Below are 21,412 nucleotides of genomic sequence, written 5' to 3' on the forward strand. Positions count from 1 at the left end.
CCGATATGGCTAGGAACTATTCAGCAGCGCCTGAAAATAGGCTAACTTCCATCAGCATAACCAACGTGACAACCTGTTTGCACAGAGAGCATGCCGGGGACTATTATCAGGAGCTGCGTAATATCATTATGAATCTGCTTGATCGGATCACGGTGATCGCATGTTAATGCCAAGAGTAAACGCAGCTGGAATAAGTTACCTCTATTTCTGATAACAAGCTAAATAAATAACAATTAAATTACATTAGACGTACAGTCTGAATGACATTAGACGCTGCTCTCGTATGCTGTCAGACTGCACTGGATATTTATGACGCATTCAAGGCTTTTTGGTGAGTCGCACACACTGTTTTTGCACTGGTGTCATGTGCTCTCTGCTTGATTGTTAATATTTATATCGTGTTACTTTTTAACCTCAAATGCGTAGGTGGAAGTACCGACCCAGTGTTAAAACGAACGTGCGAAGACTAAATCAAATACCCTGTACAAAAATAAAGGTAAAACAGCGATGTCGGACCATTTTAAAGTTAGAGGAGAACATGAGAGTTTTTCGGCACCAGGTCAGTACTTCCACGGGACCTTTCCAACGTGATGGCGTCATACACGGTGAAGAACAACAACACAGAAGTCGCGCATTTGAAGTTAAAAAGTATATAGATGTTTATTTGTTTTAGAAAATGATCTATGGTTTTGCTAGATAAACCTTATTCCTCGTCTGGGATCACGCAGAGCTTCTGAAGCCCTCCGAAACTGCTTTGCTTTGGACCTTGAAATCTAAATGCATTATGTGAAGAAAAATCTTGGAATGTTTTCGTCAGATAACGTAATTTCTTTTTGACTGAAGAAAGACATTAACATCTTGGATGAGATGCATCTTGGATGAGATGATCCACCACATCATTAGCTGCGTTTTACTTCCGGGACTTGACCGGGCCTTATCTGTCAATACACCTCGCCTGATATGCATATTTAGCTGTGTACATGTCATAAAATATAGCCTCCTTCATCATAACTCATGTTTTTCAGCGATGAGCGAAGATCTCCCTCTGTTCCTCTGGCTGAAATGATAACACTATATTGTGACTGGTGAGAGCGCTCAAAGCTTCTTATTTGGAAAGTAGATATTTTTCAGTGAAGATTGTTTTCTGCTTCAGCACCTTTTACCTGTGGGGTCAGCTTGTAGCAATATGGTAAACGATAGTTTTGGCCCATGGAAGGTCTACCTGCATGATCAAGTAAAGAACTTGGGAGTCCTTTTTGACTCATCCCTCATTTTTGATCGACAGATAAAGACAGTGGTTCAAAATTAAAGACGCTGGTACAAAATGCTGCTGCAAGGTTTTTAATGAATGCTAGGAAATCATATCATGTGACTCCTTTGTTGTCTCTTTTGGGATGGCTACCAGTACAACTTGGGATACAGTATAAGACAGAATATTTATGGAATGATTACATTATAATGTTGAAATTCAGACAAGTAATGAGTTTACATTCTCCTACTACAGTCAGTAGGTGTTCTCCTCCTATTACAATTTGACAATGAAGGGGTGCATACAACATATTTACCCACCGCCAACTATAGTTGCCACACATTGAAATATGATTTTCAAGAAAGGAAAAAAAAAAGAATAAAAAAAAAACTGGGGAAAATAAATGCAGAAAATGTTCACATAGGACACCATTAACACAACTATATGCTTTAAACCATTCAGAAAAATTTCAGCACAAATGGGGAATTCAGGCCTCTTATGCTGCGTTCACACCAAATGTGAATAGAGCGTCAAATTTGCATCTAGTTGTCTCAATTGTGTCTACCGCAAACGTCTAGTTGGACGTTTTGTCTACCGCATCTAGTTGGACGTTGAACATTTTGAATCCATTCGCGTGTCCACAGCGAATTGGACGCGCGAGAAATGTCATAAAACACCACTCTGCCTCTTTCATTTTCATTAAAAAAATATACTAAACATTAATAGCCACACAAATGTGGTTCAGGCAACGCACTACCTACATTATCTTCACTGCATGTATATTTAAATAGCCTAAAAAAATATGTTATGAACCTTCTCTTTGCACTGAGTCAAAACGATTTGACAGGGAACAAATTATAGATTCATGACACAAAAGATCGTCTGTTAGATCTACACAAGACAAATTATATCTCATGTTTAACCACTACAGACACTCAGAGCCAGCGGCAAACATCAGAAGGACTGGCCGAGGAAAGGCTGCTCTCACCAGGGTTAATGGGTTAGTTCACCCAAAAATGAAAATTATGTCATTAATTACTCACCCTCATGTCGTTCGACACCCGTAAGACATTCGTTCATCTTCGGAACACAAATGAAGATATTTTTGTTGAAAGCTGATGGCTGAGAAAGGGCTCAGATAGGCCTCCATTGACACTCAGTACATTTACACTCACAAGACCCATTAAAGGCACTAAAAACGTCGTTACAAAGTCCATCTCACTACAGTGGCTCTACAATAATTTTAAGAAGCGACGACAATAGTTTTTGAGCGAAAAAAAAAAATATCAAAATAACGACTTTATTCCACAAGTTCTGTCTTCCTCTGCCGTGATCTCACGAAGCACCACGACGCATGCACGAGAATATGACGCAGAATCGGCGTTCGGACACGTGACCCAGAAGCGAGGAGATTTGTTTACAACGAGCAGAGGAAGACGCGCCGTATCTAAGCTGTTGAATTCTACATTGATCGTGCTTTAGGTCTCGGCGTAGAGCTCAAAATGAGAATAAAGTGTGCATTTCATGGATTCCCGAACGCCGGCCCTACGTCATATTCTCGCGCATGCGTCGTGCTGCTTCGTGAGTTCAACGGCACAGGACAACAAGGAAGACAAGAACTTGTAGAATAAAGTCGTTATTTAGATTTTTTTTTTTTCGCTCAAAAACTATTATCGTCGCTTCATAAAATTATTGTAGAGCCACTGTAGTGAGATGGACTTTGTAACAACGTTTTTAAGTGCCTTCTATGGGTCTTGTGAGTGTAAATGTACTGAATGTCAATGGAGGCCTTTCTCAGCCATCAGCTTTCAACAAAAATATCTTCATTTGTGTTCCGAAGATGAACAAATGTCTTACGGGTGTCGAACGACATGAGGGTGAGTAATTAATGACATAATTTTCATTTTTTGGTGAACTAACCCTTTAATGAACGCCTGGATCTCACAACTCCAAAAACGCAAGATTATTTTTTTTTTAAATAGGCGCTCTCTTTATAAATAAACCACTACATTCTCACCTGAAAAAGTCTTAAAGGTCCCATGGCATGGCATTTTTCTATTATTTTATAGTGTTTCCTGAGGTGTACTTATATTGTTAGTATGATTTTTACATCATAAAATGTCATAATTTAGAAATAAAAGGCATTTTTTCAATACTGCGGTTTGCCCTGTGGCTGAATGCCCTGCTTCAAGAGGCATGTCTGCTGTGAGACTTCAGTAAAAACGCCCACTGTTGTGATTGGCTGACATCTTTGCATTTTAAATGAGCGGAGGGGGCGTGGTTTAACGAGGCACGAGCAGGCACGAGTCTGCCAGAGACGGATGGACCTGAGTTCACTTCACATCAGTTCTCAGCATGTCTGAACTGTTGTAGTTACTAGCATATACTTCAGGTTATTAGTCTATTTCTAGTCGGAGGGGCTGTCACTCATGTCAGAAAGTTAGTAACTTAAGTAAATTATGGATCAGCGCTGACTCGAGACGCGAACCGTTTAGAACGATTCAGTCCGATTTGGTGAACTGGTTCGGTTCACTAAAAAGAACCGATTCAAAAGAATGATTCGTTCGCGAACCGGACATCATGGAGACGGAGCGATTGCTAACAAAGTTATTTATAGTAACTTCTGAGTTATGAGAGCGCTGTCTGTCAACGCAAGTTTACTGTGTTTGTATCTGAGAGTTCTGAATAAACACGAGTCCCAGTCACGCCGAGTCCGTCTTGATCATTATTACCAACTTTGTAACACATGCAATGTACCATTACAGCGAGATGAACGAGTTAGTAAGTGTTGAGTATAGCATTATTTCTAGATATGTTCCAATCATATGAATAGCGTCAGTGACGCGCATTGAGTAACGTTACACAGCGCAAACAAAGACACAACAACAGTAATCGAATGTAATCCAGTTTATTGTGGGGAAAGATGGCTAGCCTAGCCCAGATATGCTCATGCTTACCCCCCTTCTGCTTAATCAGAAAAGACTGTATGCACATTTTAGAACCGATAGACGCGACGAGGACGTACAAAAACACTGACTCACAAGATAGAAAACACGAAAACACCGTTCTGTCGGGAGAGAGAGAAGCCGCTGCGTGTGCACGAATAATAAATAATTAGCTACACATAAGAGATCACTGATCACAGATCAGAAGGAACTGAAGAAAGACTTCTGTTTTCATTTGTACATCCAAACACTGAGAAACTGCCAGCGTTCACAACAAGTAACGTTAATGATCTCGAGTGTTTGCATGGGCGTGCCAGATTCTCTGGGCGGAGGAAAGGGAGGTAACCGTTCCTGTTTGGACGTCAAAACAGGAGACTTCAGGATTGGCTCGTCTGGCCTGTCATTTTCTCAAAGGCAGAGAACGACAGCCAGAACTCGGGTTTACACTGATCAACATTTCTATCCACTTGGGGACAATATTCAGGCTAGGGGAACTCATATTAATGTTGAAAAACCTCATAAAATGAAAATGTCATGCCATGGGACCTTTAAAACTAAATTGTGACACAATAACAGTAGTATTTTTATGCGGGGTTTCTCATCACGTCACTTTACCATGTGACCAGGAGCAAGCAGGCTCCTGGTCCACTTGTGCAAGATGGTTGATTCACGTGTATCGCGTAGTAGGACCTCCAGACCCGCATCAACGCGTCTTTACATTGACTTAACATTGAAATCACTCGCTCCAGACGCTCTATTTGCATTTGGTGTGAACACAGCATCAGGTAATTTAATACCGTAACAACAATCAGCACATTATACAGTCTGACAAACATGAGGAGTTTCCTGTCTGTGAAATTAATTCCACAATGACATATGAAACCAGTTCTCTCATACATGAATACTCATGTGGTAATCCAGGGCTTTTTTATAACTAAAATTTTCCCCACAGTGTCCACATGTGTACGGCTTCTATCCAGTGTGAACTCTCATGTGGGAATCAAAATGTTGTTTTAGAGCGAAACTCTTTCCACACTGAGGGCACACGTAAGGTTTCTCTCCAGTGTGAACTCTCATGTGCATGTTAAGGGTTACTTTTCTAGAAAAACTCTTTCCACACTGTTGGCAAGTGTAAGGCTTCTCTCCAGTGTGAATTAGCATGTGGCCTTTAAGGGTTTCTTTAAGGTTGAAACTTCTTCCACACTGTTGGCAGGTGAATGGCTTCTCTCCAGTGTGAATTAGCATGTGCCTGTTAAGGGTTCCTTTAAGGTTGAAACTTCTTCCACACTGTTGGCAGGTGAATGGCTTCTCTCCAGTGTGAATTAGCATGTGCCTGTTAAGGATTCCTTTAAGGTTGAAACTTCTTCCACACTGTTGGCAGGTGAAAGGCTTCTCTCCAGTGTGAATTAGCATGTGGCCTTTAAGGGTTCCTTTAAGGTTGAAACCTTTTCCACACTGTTGGCAGGTGAATGGCTTCTCTCCAGTGTAGAGTTTCTCCCCAGAGTGAACTCTCATGTGCCTGTTAAGGGTTTCTTTTCTAGAAAAACTCTTTCCACACTGTTGGCAGGTGTAAGGCTTCTCTCCAGTGTGAATTCCCATGTGTATTTTAAGGCTTGCTCCTTGAGTGAAACTCTTTCCACACTGTTGGCAGGTGTAAGGCTTCTCTCCAGTGTGAATTCTCATGTGTATTTTAAGGCTTGCACCTAGAGCGAAACTCTTTCCACACTGTTGGCAGGTGTAAGGCTTCTCTCCAGTGTGAACTCTCATGTGCCTGTTAAGGGTTTCTTTTCTAGAAAAACTCTTTCCACACTGTTGGCAGGTGTAAGGCTTCTCTCCAGTGTGAATTCCCATGTGTATTTTAAGGCTTGCTCCTAGAGCGAAACTCTTTCCACACTGTTGGCAGGTGTAAGGCTTCTCTCCAGTGTGAATTCCCATGTGTATTTTAAGGCTTGCTCCTAGAGTGAAACTCTTTCCACACTGTTGGCAGATGTAAGGCTTCTCTCCAGTGTGAATTCCCATGTGTATTTTAAGGCTTGCTCCTAGAGCGAAACTTTTTCCACACTGTTGGCAGGTGAACGGCTTCTCTCCAGTGTGAATTCTCAAGTGTTTATTAAGGGTTTCTTTTAGGTTGAAACTTCTTCCACATTGAGGGCACGTGTAAGGCTTCTCTCCAGTGTGAATTCCCATGTGTATTTTAAGGCTTGCTCCTAGAGTGAAACTCTTTCCACACTGTTGGCAGGTGAACGGCTTCTCTCCAGTGTGAATTCTCAAGTGTTTATTAAGGGTTTCTTTTAGGTTGAAACTTCTTCCACATTGAGGGCACGTGTAAGGCTTCTCTCCAGTGTGAACTCTCATGTGCCTGTTAAGGGTTACTTTTCTAGAAAAACTCTTTCCACACAGTTGGCAGGTGAATGGCTTCTCTCCAGTGTGAATTCTCATGTGTATTTTAAGGTTTCTTTTTAGAGTGAATTTGTTTCCACACTGTTGGCAGGTGAAATTACTTCTAGTTCCCTTATTTTTAGCCTTTTTTTGTGACAAAGTCTTTTCAGGCTGTGAGCAACTAAAAGGTTTTTCTCCAGTTATGAAATAATTATTCTTAAATTGATCTTTCTCTTCTATTTCATTGAGTACTTCACTCTCCTCTTTCAGCACCGTCAGGTCTAAGGTGAAAAGAGACAAATGCAAATTAACACCAGTTTAATGGTACAAAGTAACAAACAAAACATTTAGACATGTAAAGTATCAAAACCAACATACAACTAGATCCTATTCACATGGGCATCACACCAGGGGGTGGGTGGTGGTGTGGGGTTGGGGGGTTAGCACACACATTGCTAGTGCGGAGGGCCCAGAAGTTTATGTAGGGACTAGTGATGCGCGGGTCGGCTTTTTTTCCAACCCGCGGGTCCTGCTTTTATGAAATTATTTGGCCCGCCCCAGCCCGCACCGCACCAGTGTATCAATTTTAAAACCCGCCCCGCCCCGCATCCGCGACCATTAAATAGACATACTAGCCATTGTAATGTAAATGAAAACAGCCTTTATTTCTGAAAGTGCTTGGAAACATGGCCCTGTAAACTGGCAACACCATACAATTATTATGAATGTGAACCATAAATCAGGTCATATTAATAACAAGATAATGATAAAGATTTTCAACCTTTAATTTTCACCAAAGTAGCGTTTGGATCTTGAAGGCTTAACCATTTTTTATTTCAGATTTGTATAGGCAGTTTATAGCCTACGCTACATAACCACTAAACTTTTGTTTTATTTAGCACACAGAAATGTTCATAGCGTGTTTACATTCGCTGTGCAAAAAAAGAATGGCGTCCACTGTACCAGGGTTTAATCTATTTCGGCTAGACTCCAGCACCTCGTCTTCCATCTTCACTTTTATCTCTCCATTTTTGTTGTCGTGGCTGCCGGTGGTGGGAGCTGCTCGGCGCGCAGCTGTCATGACGTGCCGCGTGATGCCAAAGGCTTGGGGACATCATGCAAGTTACGTTGCTACGGCTTTCATATTGTAACCTTATCAAAAAAACCTAATAAAATATGAAAATAGATACTCCCAAATATTTTATATAGGCTATAGGGAATTGCAGGCAACATACATAGATTTTTTTATTTTGTTTTTAATGACCCGCCCCAACCCGCCCCGCAAATAAGTGAAGATTTCTTAACCCGCCCCAACCCGACCCGCAGGTTACCCGCGGGGCCCGCGGGTTATGAGACGACCCGCGCATCACTAGTAGGGACATTGATATAAAGCACACACGTTTTCTGAAGCCGATCATGAAATTACTGACATAATCTAACACGTTTGTTTTCTTAAGAGTCCTCAATGCCGAAGATTCTCTCTTTCAGTGGTCCTCTCACAGTATGGCTAAAGTTAGAATAAAAGCAAAGGAACTCCTTCGTCCCACTCAGACCATGTCTCGAGGCAGTATATCCTAAGCATTGCTTTTAAGGTCTGATGGAACCTTTCAACTGACCCCTGTCTCTCTGGGTGATAAGCACTGGATATACAATGTGTAATATTGAGCGATTTAAAGACTTGAGCACACAATTAAGATAGAAAATAAGCCCCCTGATCAATTTGGACGTGATCAGTCTCAGTAGAACAAAAATGGTAAAGAACTTTGTTAAAGCTTTAACAACTGCTCGGGGTGTGGTTTTTTTCGGAGTGAAATTGCTTCCGGGGATCTGGTAGCTGTGCACATAATAGTCAATAAAAACCGGTTACCAAATAGTGGCATGGATTAATAATGATGCTGAAACAGAATGGGTTAACATGGAACAGTGCTCTGAACCATTGTCAACACTAGCCTTTATGACACTGTAACGGATGGGCATGATCAAAATGCTCTAGGCACCATAAAAACCTTCCCCCTTTCCCTTAGGTCAAACCTGATCACTGGCCCGGCCAAAAGAGTCGCAAACCACCTCTCTTCAAATGCCCTTATGACCTCTGCTCTCCTGAACGACCTTAGCAGAGACGAAGCCTGGAACCCTCAAAGGCAGCACAGGAGACCAGACGCCAGCCATTTGGGCAAAGACTAGAGACAAACTTCCAATACACAAGGACATTGACTCCATTTTTACTCACGATCAATCTGTCTCAACTGTATACACTATTTCTCCTGCATTTTAATGCGTATCCTTTTATATTAGCCTAGTTATGATTCTTTAGTAATGTTATTGCAACTTCTAATGCTGATATCCAAAGATGATATATCATTGATTTAATGTCTTCAAATCCCCATCTTGCTTGGTATCAAAAGAAACCTTTAATTTCAGAATTTATGGTGTATAGTATGTTTTGATTAAAATGCATCATAATATTTCTGCCATACCTCTGTGTAAAAACTGCACAAATTCTCCATGCCAACATAAACATGCAGATAGGGATAAGATAGAACAAGACTTTCTGCTGGTAATCTTTGATTGATCACCTCACCTCACGGCGCCACAGTCTAGTTTACTCGACAAGATGTGGCACTGAATAAAACTGCCGATTTTGTCAAATAGGGTGTCAAATTTCGTTCAACCTCCCCTCCACTAGATGGCAGACATGTCATACTTCATCCAGACTCAGAAAACGTCATGCTTCTATACAAAATCTTTGAGTAAGAGCGCATTGAATCAGTGCGAACAAAAGCGGAGCTAGTGTGCGAGTGAGCCATTTTATCAGAGCAATATTGTCAACGTCAGCGAGTATTTGCATTAGATTATAATTATTTTCTAATGGCATCAATAAAGCTTACCCGCAATGAAGTGTTGGGTCTTCTATTCGCGGACCCTGATTCTGAAGGGATTATCTGCTTTCAGAAGATGACGGTGATTCTGAAAGTTAAAGTATAGCCCTACACCAAGCACAAACGGTCAATCCTTTGCCCAATGTCAGTGGTGGAAACTATGTTTCCCGGGGTCGAAGTGTTCATCGCGAAGTTAGCAGGCGTGTTAGTGTTGTGTGGAACGAGGCGGGAGATAGCCATGAAGCTTTGTCTTCTGACCGCGTGCCTCTCCGCAATCGCTGCGACAGTATTGTGGTGGAGACTTTGTCTAATGCCACTGGGTATGTTAGACGAGGTTGAAGTATTCATAGGACAGTTAGGGGGCAACGTGGAGGCAGGGTTTGTTTCTACTGTAACAGTACTGATTCAATCAGCCAGCTGGCAGGATGGAAACAGTTTGAACTCCCGCATTAGCATCTCGTGACTCTTCTAATCAGATCATGGGTAAACAAAGGGTATGTGTGTTATGCAGCTATCTAAAGTTAATTAACAACCCAAAGAACCATTATGTCTCCGCAAGAGATTGGAACTTTGTAGCCCCAAGACATTCACGTGTCTTTACACCCTCACACACACACCCCTTTGTTTGACTCACAGGACACTGAACTGTCCAACACGCACACACAGGACTGTTTCATGGACTTATCCCACAACCGCTAGATTTGAACCATGTGGACCCAAACTGCTAGCCTGGTTAAAACCAGACCATTCTCAGTAGTAACTGAGTTATGGTCTGGCAAAGCTTCATAGACAAATCATTTCCAAAGGGGCGTCACCAAAGAACGTCGCTCAAATACCTCTCGGCGCAATTGGATAGACCTAAAACCAATCAGAGCGATGAGGGAGATGACGTATGCAGAGCGACGGAGAAACATTGTATGCTGCGTTCCACTCCAGTTTTAGACACGCACTTGCAAACTTCCCTAAGCACTTCCCCTCGGGGGAATCCCCGCCGCCATTTAGTTAAAAGTCTGCCTACTCTGCTAATGGACAAGCAGCGTTCTTGACAGTATCACTCAGTATATATTTGTATATTTTAGGCTACAATAAAACGAATTATATGATAAAACACCACTCTACCTCTTTTAATTTTCATTAAAAAAATATTAAACATATTATAGCCACACAAATGTAGTGCAGGCAATGCATATTATCTTCAATGCATGTTTATAACAAAACGAAATATAAAAAACCCCGGCCTCTTTTCGTTTACATAAAAAAAATAAAAAACACACACATTAATGTGTGCATAATATAGGCTATGATTATCACTGTAATAAATGAAATATGACAAAACACAACCCAGTCTCTTTTTGTTAAATGTCAGTTTATGTGTGATCAATAGCAATTATAAAAGTATAAGTAAAAGGTATAAGAGGCTATACAATAAATAAAGCAATTCAGTCAAACAAAGTCAGCGCTAGGAGACCAAAACGGTAAAGTTTAATAGCTTACAAATATAAAGTTATGAAACTTCACTTTGCCCTCAGACAAAACGATCTGACAGGGAACAAATTATAGATTAATGAGAGCAAAGATCAGCCGTTAGATCTATACCAGACGAATCATATCTGATGTTTAACCACTACAGAGACATCAGAGCCAGCGGCAGACGGCTGAAGGACTGGCCGAGGAAAGGCATCTCTCGGCGGGGTTAATGAGCGATTGAGCGCCGCTGATCCACTGGATCTCACAACTCCGAAAACGGCAGATCAAATTTTCAAAAAGGTGCTCTCTTTATAAATAAAACACAGATTTGAGCTTTAAACAACTACATTCTCGCCTGAAAAGGACTTAAAACTATATTTTGTGAAACATTAACACAACCAGAGGGCTCTCGCCAAGACCCATTCGTTTAGCCACCGAAGGGCCAAGCTGGTATCAGACTTTTGCCGAATCCAGTCGGTAAAACAGCGATAACATCTTTTTTAGATATGAAGGCTTCGAGTGTTGTTCTTTGTTCGGGTTTTAACCTCTTAACCCGCACCGGATCGCGGGCGGGGGGGTTGACGGAAGTGGGCGTGTGTGTACTTTTATTTACTTTTGTTTTATACAAAATATTCAATCAACTATCACAAACTATGCATCATTTGAAAGCTAAAACACTCAAGATTCATGTTCTGAACTTGTTTTTGCAATAAATAAACCAGAGAGGAAAGGGTTAAATGAAACGCTAAAGGACCGGCCATGTAAACATTAGCATAATATTAGCGATACTCATCTTTCATCTCCTGTCGTTCGGATCAGATCGGACGAATCCAATAAACACCCGCATACATCTCTGTGTAAGAGTCCACTCTTCAAAATGCATCCCACTTTTTAATCCAAAACAACGAAAAAATAGGGAAAAAACAAAAAATCCTTCGTTGTTTGCTAGGGAGTTTTGAGTTAGCGTAATCAATCATGTCCATTTTCAATGAAATATCGATTCTAATCCTTTTCTGGCAAACTCCCCCTGCTAGAATAGTCTCTCCCACGTATTATAAACCCTCCCTCGTCTCTCTCCTTCAATCAGAGACTCTCCTGTGATGCATCATATAGCGGAAGCGCTTTACAGGCTTGGTGAGCTGTCAATCATTGCGCCCATGGTTTTCGTTGGATAAAGGCACTCGGTGCCCAGCCAATGCCTTTCCAACAAAGGTTGATTGATGGACTTAGTAACCAATCAAAAGGCATTATCTTGCGCAGTTTACGTAAGTAGGCTTTGGTGAATACTGTTTGTGCGCAGTCTGCGCGTTCTCAATGGCGCAACTGCAGTGGAGCGCGCAGACTCTTACTGACGCTTCCCATCAGCTAAATGAGTTTTTTACACTTTGTAATCTCTGTAAATAGTTGCTTTAGTTTTTCAGTAACTGTTTATCCATTATAATTAGCAGTTTATTGCAGATTTATTTGAATGAAAAACTACTCTTTACAATTACACATTTTTCTGAAATAAATGGCCTTTTTGAAATTCGCCTAGTCTTTTCTTGACATAAAAGCTCACAGAAGCTACATTACTGAGAGAATCATCCTCATATTTGAATCATGACATGATTAGACATTACACTGAACGCGTAAACGAAAAAGTGAGGCGGAAAAGCGAATTTTTCGCGTGCGAATAGTTCGCGTCAAAACCATTCACATCAGCCGCGACGCGAGTTTGCGAAAAATAAAACCATCACGCGAATTATTCGCGCGTCAAAATCGCGTTCAGTGTGAAAGGGCCTTAAGAGGTTAAGGAAAATGAAAAGTTTAAATCGCTTAAAACAGACGCGATAGCTGATTCGAACGAGTGATGCCCCACGGCGGCAAATCTGCTTCAACGTTGCTGCGCTGTCGTCATCATGTAAAGCCCGCCCCAATGTTTCTGATTGGTGCCTTGATTTCTGGGCATTAGAAATGGGCTTGAATGGGCTCTTTGCCAGACTACTTGCAGAGCAAATCTAAATTTGCCGGAAGTTGTCTGGGTTTTCCCAGGCTACCAAACTGCCTCAATAACGTTTAAATATATATATTTTGTTGATGTAATGTCTTTATACGATGTATTAAAATAGCTAGGATGTTTACTGTATGTAAAATTAATTTTGTATGCCAGTAACTGTAAAAATCCTGCATCTCTGTACTCTCAAATCGCAGAATGATAGTGTTTGGTCTGAATTATTCCTGCTCACAGGATTGTTAAAATTCCTTGAGATCACTGGTGAAAGGACTTTGAAGCTGTGTCTCTCTCTCTCTCTCTCTCTCTCACCCTCTCTCTCTCTACCTCGTTAAATTCTCTCTTTCCATCATTCTCTTCCCCTTTATATTATACTTTAAGTTTGATTTTTCCCTATTGGTACCATTTGTTTGTTTTCTATTTTATATATATATATATATTTATATTTATTATATGCATATATACCCTGTGTGAATCGTAGCTTTGTATAATTTAGTTGTTTTATTAAAACCCAATAATTTCATTGAACTGAATCTGTATTGTTTTGCTCACAAAGCTCGAAGTCAATGAGACGTAAGATCTTAGCTACCAATTTAACTTGGTTTTCTTGTTACTATTTCAGTAATACAAATTGTACAAACATGGGAAATATTTATTTGTCCTGATCAAGCAGATTAATATTTCTTGAAGTTTGTAGGATTGATAATTGATGAAGGAATCAATTTGGATAAAGGTTACTTTTACATGATTAAAGGTTCCGTTATAAGGTAATATTGTCTGTACAACAAGCGAATCATATTCATAAACTCATGAATATTTATACCATTTGAATTAATTATTCCCCGAAACTCATTGTTGTTACACTACCATTTATTAGTAATGATTTACACAGTTTGTTTACTATTTACCTGAGCATTCATTATTGTGCAATATAGCATACAGAAGGTGAGGGACATTTTGGGGGGAAAGAAGTGCTGCATTTTATCATTTAAACATGTGACTTTTCATGAAAATTCTATAATCCAAGATGGCTACCACCATATGACGTCTTAATATGCAAATTAGACGGGAAAATGTAATCCCTACATAAACTTTGGGTCATCTTTAATATTTCTCTAATTTACAGAAAGTCTCTTTCTTTTATCACTTTTAAGATATAGCCTTTAGAGATGTCAAAATCGAACGTTTTAGGAAAAAGCCTCTGGTGCCTAAAGGGTTAAAAGTGCCCTGATTAGGCACATCTTTGCTCAATCTCTTTTGAGACACCACATTTCCTTCATCTTGCAACTATCTTTAAGTTAACTTTGTGGGAATCAACATGAAAAACACAACGAAGGCTTCAGCGCACTCCTAATGAAAACATCAAGAAACTCTGGACTCTATTGCATCTGGACTCGTTCAGCAACCGAAGTCAATGCACGTAACGTTCGCAACCTTTAGATGCGCTTCTAAGTCATTGTGCCCCTTTAAAGGTGAACCTGATTCTTTGATGTTTCTCATGGGTTGTGGTAGAAGCAGAGAAATGCTGGAGGGTGTGGGAAGGTAGGAGACCACACACATATATTCTGGGAATGTCTGAAAATATCCACATTTTGCAAAGGGGTAAAAGGCTGAGATCATGAACATTCTGCATATAGACGTGCCTTCTACTCCCCTGTTTTTCTTGCTTGAAGGGATACCCCAGGATTGGTGAAGTAAAAACAAGAGATATTTTGCATGTACTTTACTTAAGTGCATGGAAAACTATAACAATTAATTGGATGAACCCACATTCTCCAACAATGGCCCAGTGGATAGAAAAACTTGAATCTATTTATAAAATGGAATATTTGACTGCCCGACTCCAACTGAAATTGGACATCATCTTACAAAGGTGGACAGTATATATATCTATATCTGGATGCATTAAAAACTAATTGATCAATACAATTAGAACTGTTACTTATTTGCTGTTGTATTATTTGGTTTTCCACATAATGTGTTTTCTTTATTATATTATTACTTATGTACTTTTTTCCTCCTTTTCTTGAGCTAATGCTGTTGTCATGGAATGGTTAGTTCACTGTTTGATGTATAAAAATAAAAGTAAAAAAAATAAAATAAAAAAAATAAAGGACCAATGCAGTCTATGACATGCTCAAAAGGTTCACCCATGACTGAACTGGGATTAAAGTGCCTGGTGGATTCACCTGGTTTGGTTTCCCAGCATACTGGCAAAAATGACAAGTCATGCAATACTGTACCACATCACACTTCAAACCATACCAAACAAATGCTGTAGAAACATGGTTGTACGTTCTCGTCACCCCCTAAGTTTCCCGACAGCAACCGCCAATGAAAAATGTAAGGAGGCACAGCCTGATAAACAACATTCCACTCATCCTCGATAGTATTATTTTTATGCCAGTTCTGAATCAGTAGTCCATCTTTCACCAAAAATTAGACATTAAGTGCAGGTTTGTCAGCCAATTTACAGCATTTTACAAGTGAAACGTCATTCTTTTGAGCTTCAATAAGTTTTTCACGAGTTACCGTCAATGTCAAAGGGTCACTCACTACAATCTCATTCCCCTGATCACTGACAGGAGACTTGTCTTCAGGCCTTTCCTCTGCCTCCTGATCTGCACATAAGTCAAATAAAGATTCACTACTATCTTTCTTTCCTTGAGCATGAGATCACGCAAGCAGTAAACACATTTGGATATTTCTGATACAATTCATCCGGTTTTCGTGGCTGCAATGTGACATTTAACTGCTAATGTATTTCCTTTGTAAACAAAGCTCTGTGCACATCTGTGGGATGAGCTGAACAAACAAGTCCGATCCATGGAGGCCCCACCTCACAATTTACCGGACTTAAAGCAGGGCTCGACATTAACGCTTGTATGGGACAAGTGGATTTTTTGAAGGGGCAAGTGAAAGAATCTTACTTGCCCGACGGACAAGTAGCCTGATAAAACGGCATTAACAAGAAATAACTAGGGAATAACCAAAATGCAAGAATGATTCTGCATTCATTAGTGTACAGGTGCTGGTCATATAATTAGAATATCATCAAAAAGTTGATTTATTTCACTAATTCCATTCAAAAAGTGAAACTTGTATATTATATTCATTCATTACACACAGACTGATATATTTCAAATGTTTATTTCTTTTATTTTGATGATTATAACTGACAACTAAGAAAAATCCCAAATTCTGTATCTCAGATAGAATATTACTTAAGACCAATACAAAGAAAGGATTTTTTAGAAATATTGGCCAACTGAAAAGTATGAACATGAAAAGTATGAGCATGTCCAGCACTCAATACTTAGTTGGGGCTCCTTTTGCCGGAATTACTGCTGCAATGCGGCGTGGCATGGAGTCGATCAGTCTGTGGCACTGCTCAGGTGTTATGAGAGCCCAGGTTGCTCTGATAGGGGCCTTCAGCTCTTCTGCATTGTTGGGTCTGGCATATCGCATCTTCCTCTTCACAATACCCCATAGATTTTCCATGGGGTTAAGGTCAGGCGAGTTTGCAGGCCAATTAAGAACAGGGATACCATGGTCCTTAAACCAGGTACTGGTTGCTTTGGCACTGTGTGCAGCTGCCAAGTCCTGTTGGAAAATGAAATCTGCATCTCTATAAAGTTGGTCAGCAGCAGGAAGCATGAAGTGCTCTAAAACTTCCTGGTATACGGCTGCGTTGACCTTGGACCTCAGAAAACACAGTGGACCAACACCAGCAGATGACATGGCACCCCAAACCATCACTGACTGTGGAAACTTTACACTGGACCTCAAGCAATGTGGATTGTGTGCCTCTCCTCTCTTCCTCCAGACTCTGGGACCCTGATTTCCAAAGGAAATGCAAAATTTACTTTCATCAGAGAACATAACTTTGGACCACTCCGCAGCAGCTCAGTCCTTTTTGTCTTTAGCCGCTGAAAACCAATGTCTTGCATACGTCTGTGCGTAGTGGTTCTTGAAGCACTGACTCCAGCTCCAGTCCACTCTTTGTGAATCTCCCGCACATTTTTGAATGGGTTTTGTTTCACAATCCTCTCCAGGGTGCGGTTATCCCTATTGCTTGTACACTTTTTTTCTACCACATCTTTTCCTTCCCTTCGCCTCTCTATTAATGTGCTTGGACACAGAGCTCTGTGAACAGCCAGCCTCTTTTGCAATGACCTTTTGTGTCTTGCCCTCCTTGTGCAAGGGGTCAAAGGTCGTCTTCTGGACAGCTGTCAGGTCAGCAGTCTTCCCCATGATTGTGTAGCCTACAGAACTAGACTGAGAGACCATTAAAGGCCTTTGCAGGTGTTTTGAGTTAATTAGCTGATTAGAGTGTGGCACCAGGTGTCTTCAATATTCAACCTTTTCACAATATTCTAATTTTCTGAGATACTGAATTTGGGATTTTCCTTAGTTGTCAGTTATAATCATCAAAATGAAAAGAAATAAACATTTGAAATATATCAGTCTGTGTGTAATGAATGAATATAATATACAAGTTTCACTTTTTGAATGGAATTAGTGAAATATATCAACCTTTTGATGATATTCTAATTATATGACCGGCACCTGTAAGTGGCAATCAATAGTGGATAATAATCAGTCCTTCCAGAAAAATGCAGCTTTTTTTTGTAATTGTTGCAGGCAAAAATCCTTGATTATGCGGCATGTTTTCTTAAAAAATGCAATGAAAAATGCGGGATATTTATGCAATTTTATGCGATGAAATTGCGGGAACTTGCAAAAACTGCGGTTTGATGAAAAAGAGAAAAAAAGCAATACATCACAGAAAGTGCTGGGAATATTTAAGTTCCCATCTTATTTAATTGAAGACCTTAATAATGGCTCAAATTCACAAAACATTGAGTCAAACAAGTTCTGTAGCTTTACAAAAGGAATATGCTACAACTTGAAAAATGAATAAATAACTTCCTGTTTTACAGAGCTAGCTTTACAAAACAGACATTTGAGTGCTTCCAATGCACAAAGTGCAATCTCTTAAAGGGTTAGTTCATCCAAAAATTAAAATTCTGTCATTAATTACTTCCCCTCATGTCGTTGGACACCCGTAAGACCTCCGTTCATCTTCGGAACACAAATTAAGATATTTTAGTTGAATTCCGATGGCTCAGAAAGGCCTCCATTGGCACAATGTACACTCTCAAGAACCATAAAAGGCACTAAAGACGTAGTTACAAAATCCATCTCACTACAGTGGTTTTACAATAACTTTATGAAGCGACGATAATAGTTATTGTGCGCAAAAAAAAACTAAATAACGACTTATATAGTGATGACCGATTTCAAAACACAGCATCATGATGCTATGAATCAGTGAGTCGATTCATGATTCGGATCGCGTGTCAAACTGCTAAAGTACGTGACTTTGGCGATCCGAGCCGCTGAGTCGACTCATTGATTCATAACGCTTCAAAGCTTCATGATGCTGTGTTTTGAAATCGGTCAGCACAACGGGAAACTGCTTTGCGAGGTCTTTTGCTGTTATTTTTGTTAGCAAATGGGAGTTTGTGCTTCATCATGGTTTCACCGATATCTATGTTTCTCCACGGGGTTTGTAGCTTTTCGATGACGTTCACGTCGGGTAATTACGTCACTTCAAAACGGTCCCATGGCAACAGGGGGAAATGGCGGCTCTTGTGTGAAGTAAACAAACATTTTTCAACTTTCTGCTAATATATATATGACTTTTTTTGCAACGAAAATGCGGGGATTATGAAATCATGCTAGCCCCGCATATTTTGCACGCGGAAATAGGCAATTTATGCGGCGAAAGTGCGGCGTATTTGAAAAAATGCGGCCCCCGCATAAATATGCGGACTTTGGCTGATAATGCGTTAAATCATGCGATCGCATAATCGCGTTTTTCTGGAGGGACTGAATAATATATAATGAACTGACGTTGTTTTTGTTCCATTTCAGCAGCGAAAATAGTTCCAAACAAGATCACAGCAAAACGCGTATCACCGCAACAGAGTGTTAGTGAATGATTCAGCGTTTTGAATTAATTGGTTGAATAAAAGATTCAATAAACTATTGGTAAACGACTGCCTCATTCCTGAATGAATCAGCTGTTTGAATGAATCGACTCAGTGACTCGCTCATTCAGACGTTCACCTACCACCACCTACTGCCGTTTTAGTTTCATGTTGAAACCTTCTTTCCAACTTTTCTTATTTGTATATGAAAAAAATATTTTAAACAATCTCATAACATTATTTAATGCAGTTGTAATTTTTCAATGCAAAATTATTTAATTTGATTGGTAACAGCCCTATAGTGTCTTATTCTAATTTAATATATAGATCAAATGTAAGAAGATAAAATGAAAGCTTGAAGCATAGCCTACATCTAATAAGATTAGGGGGAAAATGCCCTTTATAAAAAGGTAAAAATATCACATTTAAATATGTCAAATCTGATTGAACACTGGTGAGAATATTGCTTCCGAATAAATTATATTTACAACACAAAAAATAAAAAAAATTCTGGACAAGCAGATTTTTTACTCGGACAAGTGAATGACAGATTTACTTGTCCAAAGGACAAGCACGTGAACAAGCTTAATGTCGAGCCCTGCTTAAAGGATCTGCTGCTAACATCTTGGTGCCAGATACCACAACACACCTTCAGGGGTCTAGTGGAGTCCATGCCTCGATGACAGCTAAATGGGGACCAACAAAATATTAGGCCATAATTCAGCTTTAAGAATGAAACCAACCTGTGTGTTCCTCAGTTTCTTCATGTTTCAAACTGAATACTTCTTTAATCTTCAGGTCTTCACTCTCCTCTTTAATAAACTCCATCTTTATAATAGTGTGTCACAAGGATCTCAGTCGCTTCTCCAGGAGTTTTTCTGTGTGTTTGTCCTGTTTAAGAATAATTAACAGAAAGAAAAATAAATCCAAAATCCCCTAGTTCAGAATCCCCTAAAATCCCCTAAATCTCCTAGTTCAGTAGTTCAGTGCACTGGCAAGAGAGTGATAGTTTTTATTTATATATTTTTGTAAATTACAAAATGACAGAATTCAACAGCAGAATTTACTGAATTTCTTGACACATTTTGTAAGTATGCATTGAAACATAACGATTTAAATAAAAATAAACAAAAAAGTTGAATTAGTTGTTGTTATTATTATTAATTTGTTAGAAGTAAACCATCTACAGAAAATAAGTCCCTCGTCTCAGGCGATTTTCAACATATGAAACTGCTGCCTGTAGGGCTCTGGGACTAACTCACAAGCTCTGAGTACGGCTAGCTTACACTGTACTTATACAGACAGGGGTTGAAGTATTATTATTAATTTGTTATTATTATTAATATTAGTTGGACTGTTGTTGAATTCCGATGCTCAGCTTTTGAGTATTACTGAACTATGCCTTACATTTAAGTGTCTGTTAAATAATATATTATTGAATTCTATCATGAATTAATTCAATTAATCATGAATTCTATTATACAATTACATCTCTATTCATTCAGAGTGATGGACAAAAACACTCAAAACTAACACAACAAATTAACAAAACAAAGCAAATTATACAGACCCTTATATTAGTCAGGCAAATCATTTGTTGTGAATCAATCGGTTCAATTGACTCGGAGCGTCTAAAGCTCCGGTAAGCCGCTCCTTCTGTTACTCGTGAGTTTATTCTGTTACTTTACTCACACAATGCTGATAAATGTTAGATGAAGCAATGCAGTGTTACACTTAATAATATATAATGGATTCTGCTTCGCTCTGAACCCCTAAAGCACAAACCTCTCTTCAGCAGAATCACATGCAGGAGCGCGGCGCTGCCTTATGACGTCACACCGCAACACCAAAATAAAAGTCCTGTTCACTGCTGCGTCTAAAATCACTTAAATTTACTTAGAAAAAATCTATTTAAAAATTCAGAGTTGAATGAATTGGTGAAATGCATTTAATATCACAATTGTAAATTAATAATACGGTTTACATTGAGAGTTAATCCCAGCAACATTTACGTTCTGGCAACATATGTGGCACTTATAACACAAATAAAGTATACTTATTACACAAATAAAGTATACTTATAACACAAATAAAGTATACTTATAAAACAAATAAAGTATACTTATTACACAAAGTATACTTATAATACAAATAAAGCACATTTGACATCACTAATCAAGAATGTAATTAGTCCCTATACTTAATGTGCACTATGTATACTTAAAGTTGTTCCAATTTAGCACATAAAAGTACACTAAATACACTTAAAATTATGCTTTAATACAACTTATTTACAACTAAAATATACTTATACAAAATTAGTTGTTTCAAAATAGCACACTTCAAGTTAACTAATCATTAACACACTTCAAGTATACTGATCATTAGTCTTGCTCAAATATACTTAGCATACTTTTTTTCACTAGGGTTAATTCAGTGTTAATGGAGGTGAAATTAAAATGTTGGGGTGGCACCCAGTGTGGCCACTCAGATGCCCTGGACACCCC

The 21,412-nt window shown here is 39.4% G+C and overlaps 1 protein-coding gene across 1 annotated transcript; it reads right to left on the minus strand.

The window, feature by feature from the left end:
* Window positions 1-1,332: 1,332 nt before the first annotated feature.
* On the minus strand, window positions 1,333-20,713 carry LOC307131254 (uncharacterized protein). Its single transcript, XM_079824813.1, has 3 exons — window positions 20,476-20,713; window positions 19,649-19,796; window positions 1,333-6,854 (listed from the first exon to the last, which is right to left on the minus strand). Exons 2-3 carry the CDS (start codon window positions 19,731-19,733, stop codon window positions 5,167-5,169), a joined length of 1,773 nt encoding a protein of 590 aa, XP_079680939.1. The 5' UTR covers window positions 19,734-19,796; window positions 20,476-20,713; the 3' UTR covers window positions 1,333-5,166.
* Between the last annotated feature and the right edge of the window lie 699 nt (window positions 20,714-21,412).

Source organism: Gobio gobio, assembly GCF_949357685.1.
Source record: "Gobio gobio genome assembly, chromosome: 1".
NCBI classification, from domain to species: domain Eukaryota; kingdom Metazoa; phylum Chordata; class Actinopteri; order Cypriniformes; family Gobionidae; genus Gobio; species Gobio gobio.